General features: G+C 36.5%; 1 protein-coding gene across 5 annotated transcripts in view; it reads right to left on the bottom strand.

Annotated features, from left to right (window-relative positions):
• The window catches only part of HNRNPLL (heterogeneous nuclear ribonucleoprotein L like), a 72,316-nt gene that overhangs the window by 27,010 nt on the left and 30,662 nt on the right, over positions 1 to 14,644 (bottom strand). For 4 of the 5 annotated variants that reach the window (XM_049870243.1, XM_049870244.1, XM_049870246.1 and 1 more), the window contains 5 exons: positions 12,067 to 12,188; positions 11,395 to 11,596; positions 10,681 to 10,738; positions 10,489 to 10,587; positions 4,932 to 7,157 (listed from right to left, as the gene is read on the bottom strand). In XM_049870243.1, coding sequence (XP_049726200.1) covers positions 7,102 to 7,157; positions 10,489 to 10,587; positions 10,681 to 10,738; positions 11,395 to 11,596; positions 12,067 to 12,188 — 537 coding nt within the window. In that variant the 3' untranslated portion in view covers positions 4,932 to 7,101. The remainder of the gene's footprint in view (positions 1 to 4,931; positions 7,158 to 10,488; positions 10,588 to 10,680; positions 10,739 to 11,394; positions 11,597 to 12,066; positions 12,189 to 14,644) is intronic. The other variant, XM_049870245.1, reaches the window with a different exon arrangement.

Below are 14,644 nucleotides of genomic sequence, written 5' to 3'. Positions count from 1 at the left end.
GCCCTTGATTCTTGATTCATGGTGATCCCGTGTGTGTAGAGCAGAACTGCTTCATAGGATTTTCAAAGATGTGACCTCTTAGAAGCAGAGTGCCAGGTGCTTCTGGGTGTGTTTGAACCCCCAGCCTTTTGGCTGGCAGTCAAGCACTTAATCGTTTGTGCCACCCAGGGATTCCTTCAGAATTTCGAAGGGTTTTTATCAATATATGAATGAGCCATGTCGGGGGTGGGGGGGACCCACAAAGAACCATCCAGGTAGGCAGAAATTATTTTGAATAGCTAATTTATTAGATTCTCTAATACCTGAGCTATGCTACTTTTTATCTCTAGAAGCTATTTGCATTGCTGAATAAATCTCAAAGAAGCAGCTGAATACGGATTCGCAACAGCAATGACTGGGTTGTACAGCCTGTATTTCCTTCCCAAGGAAGGGTCAGTATGAACCTGTGGTGTGGGGCCCTCTTTAATGAAACTACCCTAATATCTACTGGAGATCTGTATTGACTATTACCAAAATCCCTTTATATATATTATTTCACTGTAAGATAAGTAGGTCAGGTATTATTGTTTCCATTTTACACAAGAGAAACTAAGGTTTAAAAGTCCCCTAAATAACTTGAAGGTCAACTCATTAGTGGCAGAGCTGGGATAAGCAGCCAGTTCTTGCAAGTCCAAACTCAGTGCTCTATCACACGATGCTACTTCAAAGTTATTGGGAACCATTTTGGACTCATCCAAAACAACCAGCATGCAATATGAGTTCTGTTTCTGTCCCTTCTTAAACCCAACACATTACATTGACATGTGTATAAACTGTTAACTTAATTGAAAAATGCCACTTTCCTGCAGTATATCCAATCACCCATGTGCCAGTACAAAGAGGTATTTCTTCCAACAATCTGAGAGCTGGCAAGATTTATAAGTGATCAAAGTTGGCTGGTAGTATGAAACCAGCAACTCAGTGAGCCCTCTTCCATTTAACGGAGCTGTCTTTAAGATGCCTGTGGTCACTCCCTCTCACCACAGATAGTCAATGGCACAGTCAAATTTTCTTCTGACCATGAAGGCTCAGTTTAGACTTTTCTCATAGCCACAGGGCTTCACCAAAAAAAAAAAAATTAAAGTTCTAACTACTGTGTTACTTTTTTCCAAGTCTCAGAGTTAGGAACTGGTATACCTCAGATAGTCTTCAAACTCAGAAAGGCTGATCCTTGAAAAGCACAGCTTTCAAGATATCCAAACGCAATACCCAGATGTGCCAACATGAACATACCCCTGATCCTTATCATAGCAATCCAACCCATATCCTGGCCCCATCTATCCTACCCAGAACCTGAATAAAGTGGTTGGGGACATTCTGGGAACACCATAGAATGGAACCACTGTGGCTTGGTATCCATCTCCTCAACTACCTTCCCATATGCTGGGATAAAAAGTTCTTTCCCCAGTTCAGCTACCCCTCCAAGCCATACCAGTTTTAAGGAACCTCACGTGAGAATTTTTAGGACGTGGGGAATTGGCAGATGGCCTGATCATTTCCTTTTGTCATTAAAACTGTTGCTACAAAAGCAAATCTACTAGGGAGTGAGAACAATAATTAGATTAATGTGATCAATTTAAGAAATCTGGATTATTCAGGCAAAAAATAAAGCTTTTTCTCAACAATTTTACCTACTTTATCCAAATAATTTATACAACAGCCCCTTTGTACCAGTGATAACTGCTGAGCCAGAACAGAACCAGGAAGAAAAAAATCACTCTGAAATAGAACTGTATTACTGAATAAACCATCTCATGTAGTCTTGCTGCCACACTGTATAGATAAGAACTGGACTTAGGAAGTGATGCCCAAGACCAAATAGAGTTAGTGACAGAGGCTAGACGATACCCTGGGTCTCCTTCCTCAGCTTCTGCTTTCCCCTATATACCGCCACATGTTCTTCACTGGAAGAGAATCATGACCCCTAACACAACTCTGGGTTACAGCGCTGTCCAATGCGTCACATTGGTAACAAGTGGACTGAGGGTGAAACTCCAAGATGTTTTCCCTCTACATTTGAGGTGACTTGCTCTACAATTTATAAACCATGTGGCTGTTTTTCACATAATGGCAATAACACCCGAGAGCATTTTTACCTACTGCAGAAACATAAACTCACGAAAATAAAGGTTTTACTAGTTCTGAGACCACAGTTTAGAGCAAAAGCTGTAAGCAGCCAAAGGTCATTACACAGCAAGGAGCGCAACAGGCTGTCTTTTTGGTTAAGCAGTAGGAATTTATACTCAAATACGAGCACCTTACTGGGAAATATCATGGCATTAAGAGGCAATTGTATCAGGTCTGTGTAGGACAAGCTTGGATTTGTATTGGCAACAGTCTTGTGTTACTTATCCTTTTAACAATCCAACAAGAAAAGCTCTGCCATGATTGTGGTCACTGATACTGGCATCAGTCATGTCAATTTTGTACTAGGCAGAAAAGTCCCAGGTTTTATCATGTATCATACAGGTCCATAAAATAAAATGCACTGTCTAGCTCCTTTTAGATAAAAAGGTCTCCTAAAGCCCACTGAAGGATTACAGATATATTACACACAAAAATGTTTTTATGCAATTGTCGTATATATAAATCAGTGTCACTGAATCCCGCTTCAAGGTTTTGAAGCAGCTATACACGTTAGCATATGGTCAAAGTCTAAATGTAACTGGGTAGTCTGGATACTCTTTAATTTTTCAAGGAAATTTAAGTACATTTGTGAGTATGTAAGCAAGTAACTCAAAACTAGTAGGGTAGAGTCCCAGCAGAGCCTAAAGTGAGTAGCCAGTGTACTTACTCTGGTTTAGAGAAATTCTAGTTTCTACTCATGGAATCACGCCCGCCTCCTATCCATCCTCACAAAAAATCCTATTTGGTAACTGCTCATTGCACACAAGTCCCCAGTGGGCTCTCTTCCTAGATCCAACTCCCTTGCCCCACAGTCCGGAGTAATGGGAACACATGGAAGCAGCCAGCCACCAAGGCATTGTAACCATAAACCAGACCTAATGTCACATCCGCTGATGTGGAGGTAAAACTAACCCACAGAATCCCCCTAACACTCCACAGAATCCCCCTAACACTCCCCTTCCTCAACGTTATCTAACCAGCTACATCAAAGCCTTGAAGCACTGTACTAGCTCTTGTTTAAACTAAAGGATCCCTGGGCTAATTGTTACTTTTTTTATTGTGGTAAAATACACGAAACATAAAAACTTACCATTTTAAAGTGTACAGTTCAGTGGCACTAAGTACATTCAAAACGTTGTACAATCATCATCACCGTCTAGTTCCACACCACTTTCACCGCCCCAACAGGAAATACCCACTGGCAGTCACTCCCCACTCCCCGGGCCCTGGCAACCACTAAGCTGCTTTCTAACCATTTACCAGAGCAATTAAAATAGTTCGGGCTAATACAGCCGTAACTTCCAGCCACTGAGAAAGGCCAACTATTTCAGTGAAGCAAAAGGGCTTTTTTGTTTGTATAAAAATTTTGAGGATTAACATCTGCATTCTAAGACAAATTTAACTTCACGTCATAATTTTCCTATATGTATACTTCGTTAAACTTGAGCAGACCACAATACCTGGGTCTCTCATCCCTAATACGTAAAACAGAATTATTTTATCTGCTTTCCACCCCGATCCCCACGCAGTGCCAATCATTCCTTGACCTCATTTTTCCATTTTATAGTGCAATTTATAAAATCCCACACAGGTTATATTACTCAAAGATTCATTAACCAATTTCAGTTTCTCATACAGCATATTTCACCTTATATCTGGAAAATTGCTTTTGCCATTTTTCTGCTGCTTCCTTTATAAGCTTAAATTAACCTGTTGACTTTTAAAAGCTAGCCACTTGCCCAAGCTTATGCCGTATGGCACACTGCACACACTTCACAGATGCTGGACAAATGAGTTCAACGTCCCAGAGACCAAACAGCTGCAGGTGACATTTCTAAAATGGTTTTTGTAGAAGCTGAAAGACATTTTTATTCCGGCTGTCATTTTTCCTTTGCATCTCCTAAGTTATAGCAAGAGTAACCTCATCTACTTTACATTCATGCTTTGTGACATCATAAAATCACAAACTCTAAATGAAAATCAACGAATTACACAATTTGCTTTGAACATTAGAAATGCAGCTAAGGACAAGATTCACTGCCAAACACAAAGTACTGGGCAACACAGGCATTCTCTACCTTGTCTTTTTTCTTCCCCTGCTCTCCTGGGGAAAAGGTTATCTCAAATAACCAAAACCAGAAATTATCAGAATAAGCTAAGTTTCACTATCGTAAATTGTAATAAAGTTTTACGGCCCCAAAGCTATTCCCCAGGTAGTTAAACACCTAATAAACTACACTAAAATTATGTTAACAGCCAAAATCTTTCAAGCCATTTACTTATTTTCTAGGCTCTCAATAAACATAGCTACTCCCTGGAAAGGATTAATATTGCCTCTTGATTTCACTTGGTATTACTGCAGGGAATAAGAAATGATTATAAATTATCGTATTGATTCAAAGCAAGTATTTTAAGACTGTTCAGCAGCTTGGCCTATCTGATAGCTGTGTCACACCACAAGAGAGCTAGGTAAGTTTCCAAATCGAGAACTGTCATTCATTCAGTGCTTTCTTTTACTTAATTCAAATGACAGTTCTATATGACTTAATAAAAAAAGATTTAATTTACACAGTAGACAGAATTTTTAAGTTGCATATATATAAGTGGGGATTTTAGAAGGCAGCTCATATTCTATAATGTGGTCTGGCAGGTTTATTATCAATTAATTACTGTATATATATATTAATATAAGTATCATTTATGCAATTTGGACATGGAGACTGGATTTCAAATTTAAAAAAAAAAAACTCAGAGCCAGTACTTACTCTTTACAACTCCCAAAATCTGTTCTTTCATGTTCTCCTAAAAGCAAAAAGATAGGAAGGGCAGCAAAAAGACAAGAAGAAAGTTGTGGTCAAGGCTAAGAGCACGTGCTGCCACAGGAGGCTCCATCACAGTGGTCATCCCCAAGCTGCAAAGACATGAGTGACAGCTGCAATACAGGGCTGACATACCAGTCCACAGGTCACTGCAGCAAGGCCCAGCTTACTAGTTTACTCCTGAGGAACTCATTTGTGTTTTTGGTGGGGAGAGAGTATTAACACAGAGTTCACACCTAAAAGTCAATACCACTTAAAGCGGATCTAAATTGAACAAGCCCTGCCACTCTCCACAGACTTGTTTCCTCAAATCTTAGACACAGAATATCTGTAACCCTGACGATCCCTACTAGTTGTCAGAGGAGGGGAAGGGAAGGAGACAACTACTACGTAAGTCCACAGGTGACCTTTTAAAGCTAAGACATTTCAATTTTGCAACAAATGGAGAAAAGTATTTGTAGGGGGAAACGGTTTTGTTTATTGTAAAGTTAACTTAGATATTAAATTGGCAATGAATAAGAAACATACATAATTCAGTATCGCACACTTAACAGTTCACACTCAAGTTTCCCGTGGCAAAACTTATTGGGTCCCATGATCAGGATCTGAAACGCTTCTAGATTCCATTTAAATTTTTCTATGTTTAGAAGGCTAAAGGGACATTGGTCTACTGCTGTCAAAATTCAAGAGGAAGTAACTGATGGTGTGTTTGGTTTCAACCTAAACTTTCTATTAAATAGCTCTTTACGTTTTTAAAACCACTACTTCATTTCTAAAAGGAGTAAGGCGGACTGCCTTATTTACATTAAAATCCAAAATAAAGCCCTTACAAAGATCTAAGTGAAACTTTTATTTGTAAATTTGTTTAAAAGTCTCAAGACCACAAAACTGGCATTGCCAACTATGGACTTCATAGTTATTTCAGGTAGATGACACGTATTCTTTCTTTTAAAGATGAAAATAAAATGGATGCATCAGTTTTCTATTACAAAAAAGCAGTAAACTTGAAACAAGTGTGCTATAGTGTCTTACTACCATGTTTAGTTCTTAAATCTTATTTGCCTATGTATATTATTTTCATAGAAAAGAAAACAGATCCAGTGGAAGAAAGAAATGTTTAATAAATGGTGTTGAGACAAATAGCTATTTGTTTGGAATAAAAATAAAATTAGATCCTTACACCTTGCACCATATAGAAAAATACATATATTACTGATGGATCCAAGAGTAAAAAATAAAATGCAAATACCCAAAATTCTACATACAACTTTAAGGGGTTCAGACCCAGTAAAGGCCATCCACGAATCCCAGATTATTATCTAGAAGAGGAACTCTTAACCACAACTTCTATTAAAATCTCAATGTCAAGTATTAGGCGTATTTTCAAGATTAAGTCACATGCAACAAATAAAGAAGAACGCATTAACTTGTTGCTGTAACTTTATAAAATCTCCAAACTGGAACTAGAAACAGGTAGAAGCATGTCAATATAAATGGACAATGACTTAAAAAAAAAAAAATACACCAATTTAAATAAGTTCGAGTGCATACTGTACAAGTGTATCCATACGTCCACTAGCCTTTCAGAAATATAAAATCAGACAACTCTGTAGTACTTAAAATTCAATATGTGCAATGTTATTCTCAAACTTGATTAAAATACTTAATAAATACAAGTTATGCTTAATATGAATAACTGCAACATCCTTAAACATATAATAGGAATTCTATAATATTAAAATGCAATACTTTCACCTGCATCAATCTCATACACAATGGAAAAATACTTGCAGATAATTAGCATTAAGAATGCAAATATATTTTCACTGTAAAAGAAAAATTATAGCAATTAAGATTAGAAATCATGTATTTGCATAATCTACAATGAAGCTGTAGATAGTCTACGTTATGATATTCTATTTTTAAATGAAAACAATTCAATATTTAAGTTTACAACAAATTTACTTGAGGCAAAATATCTGTTTATTACAGAACAGGATCTTGAATCAAAGTAAGCAAGGCAACATTAGATCAACCACTTTAGATTTTTTAAATGAAGTGTAAGCTTTAAAATTGTAATAAAGGTGAACATAAATTCTAACATGCTCATCTCTTCTTATAAATGGGATGATGTAGAAAAGCAAAGCTTCAATGTGTAGGGATTGGAACCATCTGTAAAAAAAAGAAAAGTTAACATTAGCTCATGTCATCAAACTTTCAGATCATCTTGAATTAGTAGAATAAATTTTTACCTTTTTATTAGTATTAGAAGCAAGAATATAAAGAAGAAAAATGTCTGTGTAAAGTAAGGAGATACTTTTGTTCATATCTACTAGAAGGTAAGCTCCATGAAGGGAGAGACTATGCTCATTGCTATGTTCCTACCGTTCTGAACATTACCTGGCGTAAAGAAGTCACTCGACATTCGCTGAATGAATTGATTATAGTAAATTATATTAGGATTAGGCTTACATCCATCAGCACTGCTCACTGTGCAGAAAATACTGCCAAAGGTAATTCCTTTACAAAGTCAATTCAAATACCACTTGGGAGGTAGGACAAAACCAGAATGTACATAAAGACATCTACGAGCCCAAAAGAATGCCAAGAGATCCAGTATTCAATCTCAGGCCATCAATGGAACACAAAGGGTCTGAAATACCCCTCAAAACTTGAGTACAGTTCACAAAAATATTCCATTTATACAATTTTCTTTTATTTTTGAGAGCAGGAAGAGATAAGTCTTCATCAATTAATTATATGAAAAATCAAAGAAACAATTCTGGTATCTTACTGTACCATCGCAGATTTCATATTTGTGAATTTGCATACTCGCTAAAATTTGTAATTCCAAAATCAATATTGTAAGGGCAAAAAGAAATTAGAAGAAAGGAGGAAAAGAAAAGGAGAGGCTTAATTCTCTCTGCTGAAAAAGGGAAGAGGCCCCTACCTTTCTTAGAGCACTTCCTTTAGAAACTTAATTATTTAAGTTTCTTTCTCTGCCTCGTTGATATGTATGTAAATCTTTTTAAAGGCTAACTAAATAAGCTTCTTGTCAATTTTACAACCCGTGAATGTTTCCTCAAGGACTATGAAGCCATCTCTTTGAAATGTCATCAAGGAAGACAGCACCCTATCTCCCAGTGTCCTGAGAAGAAAGGTGCCTAACTCCAGCTAACGCTTGGCTCCAGTTACAAACATGCCTCCCTTCATAAAGACATGAAATATTTCTTTATTTGTCTTTGGATAAAGGCAAATAGCAAACACAAGTGGCTAGCCCAATCATCAGGTGAATCTGGGATCAATAACAAACGGTGCTGTCAAGTCTCCTTCCTTGAGTACTAGTTACTATTTCTCTTAAGAACATGTATGAAATTGGTTCTATCTGCTTGACTGTGTAAAAGGATAAAATCCCTTTCTGTCTTTAAAAAAAAAAAAAATTTTTTTTTTTTTTTTGGTCTTTACAATCTATTTAATAGACTGCCTGTGATGTAAATCACATTCTGGCTTAATGCTTATTCAATAATAAAACTGGTTTTTTCCTCTTCTACTTCTGTGGCAAGTTTGTCCAGGTTGGCAGTAGTTTTGTTTTTAATTAAGCTTTCCCGACAATGTGCGACAGTACAAAAACTGTGAGCTGCCCGGCGTGCACACTCCTAGCTGAGGGCGCACAAGGTGAGGCGCTGCCTTCTTGCTTCAGTAAACGAGGGTCCTTTTCGTGGTTTATTTAATGCCAACTTTTTTGCATTTTGTGGGTTTTGTTGGTGGTTTCATTGTTTAAAACAGCCCTCAAGTGAAACACAGGACAACTACTGCATGATCCCCCTTATGCAAAATATCTAGAACAGGTAAATACATAGACAAAAGTTTATCAGTGGCTATCAGGGACCGAGGAAGGGAAAAATGGGGAGTTATTGCTTAAGGGGTAGTGAATTTCTGTTTAGGGTGATGAAAAACATTTGGAAACTGATAGTAGGGATATTTGTAGATGTAATTAATGTTACTGAACTGTACACTTAAAAACGGTTAAAATGGCAAATGTTCTGCTATATTTATTTTACCACCAAAAAAAAGGCCCTCAAGCATAGTGCTGAGGTGCTGTCTAGCATTCCTAATCACAAGAAGGCCATGATGTCCCTTCCAGAGAAAATACGTGTGTTAGATAAGCTTCTCATTCAGACATGGGTTACAGTATGTTGACTGTGAGATATGAGTCCACAATATATGTTAAATAAGGTATCTTTCAACAGAAATATATATAAAACAAGGTTTTGTATTGATGAATTGATGAAAATATTATGACCAGAGGCTTACAGGAAACTAGCCTTATATTTCCCTAGAGCAACGGCTCAGTATTCACTAATTCAATGTTCACGGCAACTTTATAGACCGTAACTACTGCAAATAATGAGAATCAACTACATACACACAATGGGGAGGGAGGAGAAAAGAGGAGACAAAAAAGGTTAGAAGTTGTGACAAGCTTTTACTTTTCATTTTGTACCTTACTATACATTGTTTGAGTTTTCTCAACATATGTATGTATTGCTTTCTTCTAAAATGGCCACTAGGGACTATGGGAGCCAGCCTCCAAAATGACCCCAGTGATCCCACACCGTACCAAGGTTGGTCTGTGTGAGCAGCAGAATACAGAATAAGTGATGCTACGTCATTTCTACAGCAACGATTGTAAGGATGGCAAAAGACCGGGCAGTGTTTCGTTCTGTTGTACACAGGGTCACTATGAATCAGAACCAACTCGATAGCACCTAACAACATGTCACTTCTAATATCTGATTATAAAAGACATGGTGGCTTCCATGTAGGTCTCTTGTTCTCATCTCTCTTGGATCACCACTTAGCAGGAAGCCAGCTACCATGAAAAAACCCATTTTGCAAGGAACTAAGGCCTGCCAAAACCACATGAGTGATCTTGGAAGTGGATTCTCCAGCCCCAGGAGAGGCTTTAGATGACTGCAGACTTAGACAACCGCTTGACAGCAACCTCATGAGAACCCTGAGCCAAAACCACCGCCAGTTGAACCACACCCAGATTACTAGCCCTCAGAAACAATGAGATAATAAATGTCTGATTTTTTAAACTGGTAACTTTTGTGGTAATTTGTTACACAGCAATAGGTAGCTAATACAGAGATTATCTGGGCTGTGAGATTCCGTCATTTTTTTCTTCTTTATACTTCCCTGTATTGAGAAAGGAACCCTGGTGGTGTAGGGGTTAAGAACTTGGCTGCTGACCAAGAGGCTGGCAGTTCAAATCCACCAACCACTCTTTGGAAACCCCATGCGGCAGTTCTGTTCTGTCCTATAGGGTCACTGTAGGGTTGCTATGAGTCAGAACATCTTGACGGCAAAGGGTTTGGATTTTTTTATTTAAATATACTTAAAAAAAAAACTAATAATTGTTATTTTAAAATTATTTTCAATGTTTCTGAAGGCTAAACTCCACTGAATAATTATGACACAAACAAACCATCTTACTTACTTGGAACTCTTATCTGGTAGTGATTTAGTGCAGTAAGGGCTTCTACGGCATCAGTTTTGCACTCCCATTCTAATAGCCCAGAAAGTGTTTTGGCAGAAGCTAAAACACAACAAAACAAAGAAACACAAGTCCAGTCGTTATTTGCTTGTCATCAACTAACCAGAAACTTAAAAAGAGAAAATGCCCACTTACGTTTTGCATCAAACACTTTATATTTGATGAAGGTAAGAACTTCATGGTCATTACACAACTGTCAAAGAAATGTAAAAATTCATTAAAAACATGACCAAAATAATAGTAATAATAATATTCCCACTTTTTTTGGAAAATAAACTTTATTGCAGATTTTAAGTTTTGAGTCTGACACGAATGAATTAAACATGTTTTTAGATTAATATCAAGTTATATGTGAAAATCAATTAAAAATAGTGAAATTCTATAAACGATGTAAAATATTTAGTGCTCAACAATAAAACCACAGATTTATAAGTGAAGTGTATATTCTCAGAGTTGACTAGGATTTATCTAGTATCTAAGACAGGGAGTGAAGTTTCAGAAAATCAGTTCTTTTCTAAAGCATTTTTTGCAATTATTTTTTAGTTACATAAATTTTTGTTACGGGTCAAATTTAAGGACATGATGGAAAAAAAAAAAAACTCTCTAAATACAGGAATAAGGGTATCTCATTCTAATTCCAAATCTCAAAAGGACGGAGCCAAAAGTCAACTAAAGACCAAGGAAGAACGAAGGCCAAAACAGTACAATGGTCAAAGAACAAAAATACTAATCATAATAAAAGCAGAGACAAAAAGAGCAGGAAGACTTTAAAAGTAAAGCTAAAATATATTTTAAAATAAGAAGCAGCAACATTTTACACACATTTGTATTTCAGTAGTCATCGCCTACCTTTGTGAAGGTCTCTTCTGTGACACACAGCGGAACATTGTAATAATGCAGCACACAAGAGGGTGGCTGGATTATGTTCTTAGATGCTTGGCCAGCACTTGTAAAGCGATTATTTTTGCTCATTGCAAAATCTTTGTAGCTACTCGTACCATCCTCCAACTCAAATATTTGACTTGGAACAACTGAATGTTGTTTAGATACACTAAAGATTGGAAAGGAAAAGCATACAGATCATATTTGTGTTCGATAAAAAGCAGCAAATAGTCTCAAGATGCTAACATATTTCACCTGCATCAATACTCAAAAGGGGGGGAGTGGAGCTTACAAAGCTATTTAAACACAATGTTTAGTTTCAATTATAATCAGTCATTTTTATAGTTCAGACATTAGTTAGAAGGAAAATCCATTATTCTCATATTAGAAAACTTTAACATAATAATTGCTCCATTTTAATATGCTGTTTTATAATCATAAAACTAAAAACTAGGTATACCCACTGCTGTTGAGTCGATATGACCCTAAGATTTTGTCTAAAATGACAATACTACAGCTGCTAGTTTCAGATATGCTCTCAGGTATACTAAAATATTCTGAAGTCAAATTTAATGCCTCTAACAGGAAGGATAAAGATCTAAAAAATATATTTTTAAAACTTATCACTTAAATAATTACCAAACATTAAGTCTTTTCCCAAATAATTTGACATTATTAAGGTGTGTGACAGCTCTTTCTACAGCATACTCATCACCCATTTCTACCAGTGCTGTACCCGGAATGGTCTTCATAAATTTTACCTGTAAATACAAAAATCCAAAAAAGGTGAGTATTTATAATTTCCTTTTACAATAACAGGATTTCTTTAAAAAGTAGTACGATTTAACCAGTTAAAGTGAAATACTGAGCACCCGGAAGTCTTGACTTTCTTCTGCTGTGTTGTAAGACCTCCTTAACTTATCAAAAGACAATAAAGTTAAAAAGGAAGACTATATTTCTGACTATTGTACAGCACACTGAAGAAATGCACGTGCTTCGCCAGACTCTGTTACTTATTGTGCAATTTGGGGGTAATTTACTTAGCTTCTCTGAGCCACAGACTGTCCCTGTAAAATGGAGATGATGATAAACACTTCGCAGGACATCAATACTTACTCATTTGACAAATACTTAAGTGCCTAATATGTTTCAATAAGCACTGTGCTAGGTATTAGGGATTTAATGATGAACACAATAGACAAGGTTTTTTTTTGAAGCTTATATTCTAGTAGGCAGGTCAGAAATCAAAAAGTAACCAATAACAACTACAGACTACGCAGAGTGCTGTTACGGCAATAAACACAATGCCATGTAAGTAACAGGAAATGGCATGGCCAGGGAAGGCCTCTGCACGGTAGAGGGTGTTTAAAAAGTAGGGAACGCTTCACGCGTTTTCACGACATCTTGAGCAGAAGCCACACTCCAACGTCAGTATATAATGCTGCAAGGGTCAGATGGGATAAAGAATGATAAGCACTCGGGATAGTGCCTAGCCCTATCAATAGTAGCTATTAAGTACAATATGTGACAACTTGAACGCATTTCTTCCTTATCTATCATTCTCAAAGGAATAATGAGAATGTATGCGTACAACAAATGTAACATACCTTTTCTTCTATCACTGCAACTACCAATTTTCACGGACTGTGTTTACATTTTAATACTACGGTACTTGAACAAAACAATCCTAGCAGGATTTTTCAGCTTTACTTGATATTACTCATCTATGAGTCAGAATCGACTCAACGGCACTGGGTTTGGTTTTGGTTTGGTTTGAAATCACTTGTCTTTTTTGTAGGCAAAATTCCTCTACCTTAATTTAATCCAGTAACAACTCACAAATCTAATAGTGACTAATCATATGTGTTAAATATGTAGTTCTTCTACTGGTAAATCACACACAAAAAAAAAAAATTAGGAAAAACTATATAGATCTTTAAAGAATTTTAATAGCTTGAGTTTAATGTTATCATAATGCACTATTTTAAAATGTTTAAAAATAACTTTTGAGGAGATGTAGAGTGACAGAGACTAGAACTGGTCAAAAAACATACAGAAAACGAGTTTTATTAGAAAAAAGTGATTTAGGTTTCTAAATCATAAGAGACAGTTTGTAACACAAAAGATAGATACCTACTAAAGATATTGATGAAATTACCTAATTCTGGCTGTCTATAAATGTGAAAAGCACAAGTAAAAAAGTAATACTATGAAAACCAAAACCAAAAGCCAAACCCAGTGCCGTCGAGTCAATTCCAACTCATAGCAACCCTATAGGACAGAGTAGAACTGCCCCCACAGAGTTTCAAAGGAGTGCCTGGTGGATTCGAACTGCCGTCCCTTTGGTTAGCAGCCGTAGCACTTAACCACTACGCCACCAGGGTTTCCACACTATATAAAGATGATTAAAATATACATTAAAGCCCATTTAGTTACCAAGCATGGATTTCCTAGATCTTAATTAAACACCCAGGTATAAGACAAATGTCTGCAGGAGAAAAATCCAAACCACTTTTTCCAATGTTGCCCATCTGTCCTGTGTATACTTAGCCAGTTATAGAAGCAGTTATAAGTTATATGTTACCCCCAGACACAGTGTGGTGCTTTCTTTTTTGTTTTGTTTTTTTAATGTGGTCAAATAATTACATTAAGAAAATTCTTGTCTCAGAGATTTTCCAAGTTGCCTTCTCAGATTAAGAAAACTTTAGAATTAACAGAGTACCAAGTTTTCAAGCCATCTTCGCCCTCTCACACACAATTCACGTGTAGGCACTTTTTTACTTTTGAGAAGAACACTAAAATCACTTAACACAACGAGGGGTTGGGGGAGACGTTACTCCAACTTTCAAACTGAAACCAGCAAGTGTACCAAACAATTAGTAATTTAAGACTACCACTCATTTCTCCAGTTAAACGTTCATGATCCTTTCAAAAAGATTTTAGCATTAACTAAGTTCTAGGTACTATTTTAAGTATTTGTGAGACATATGAATAAAACATCACAGATTCTGGGGAATCAGAGAACTAGCTAGTGCAAATAAAGTTATACTTTTTAAAGCCTTTCAAAATATGTAAATTTTAAATGTTTTGCTACTTTCTAAGTGCAAACTTCTGGTCAGAAAGTCTGGACACATTCTATCAAAGTGGCTCGCTTTCAAATACTGATTGAGCTAAAAAAGCACATTGTTCCTCAGAAAATATTAGAACGCTAGTATGT

The sequence above is a fragment of the Elephas maximus genome, chromosome 26, assembly GCF_024166365.1.
Source record: "Elephas maximus indicus isolate mEleMax1 chromosome 26, mEleMax1 primary haplotype, whole genome shotgun sequence".
Taxonomy (NCBI): domain Eukaryota; kingdom Metazoa; phylum Chordata; class Mammalia; order Proboscidea; family Elephantidae; genus Elephas; species Elephas maximus.
Note: the sequence above shows the minus strand (reverse complement) of the source record. Positions and strands in the feature narration are given on the sequence as shown.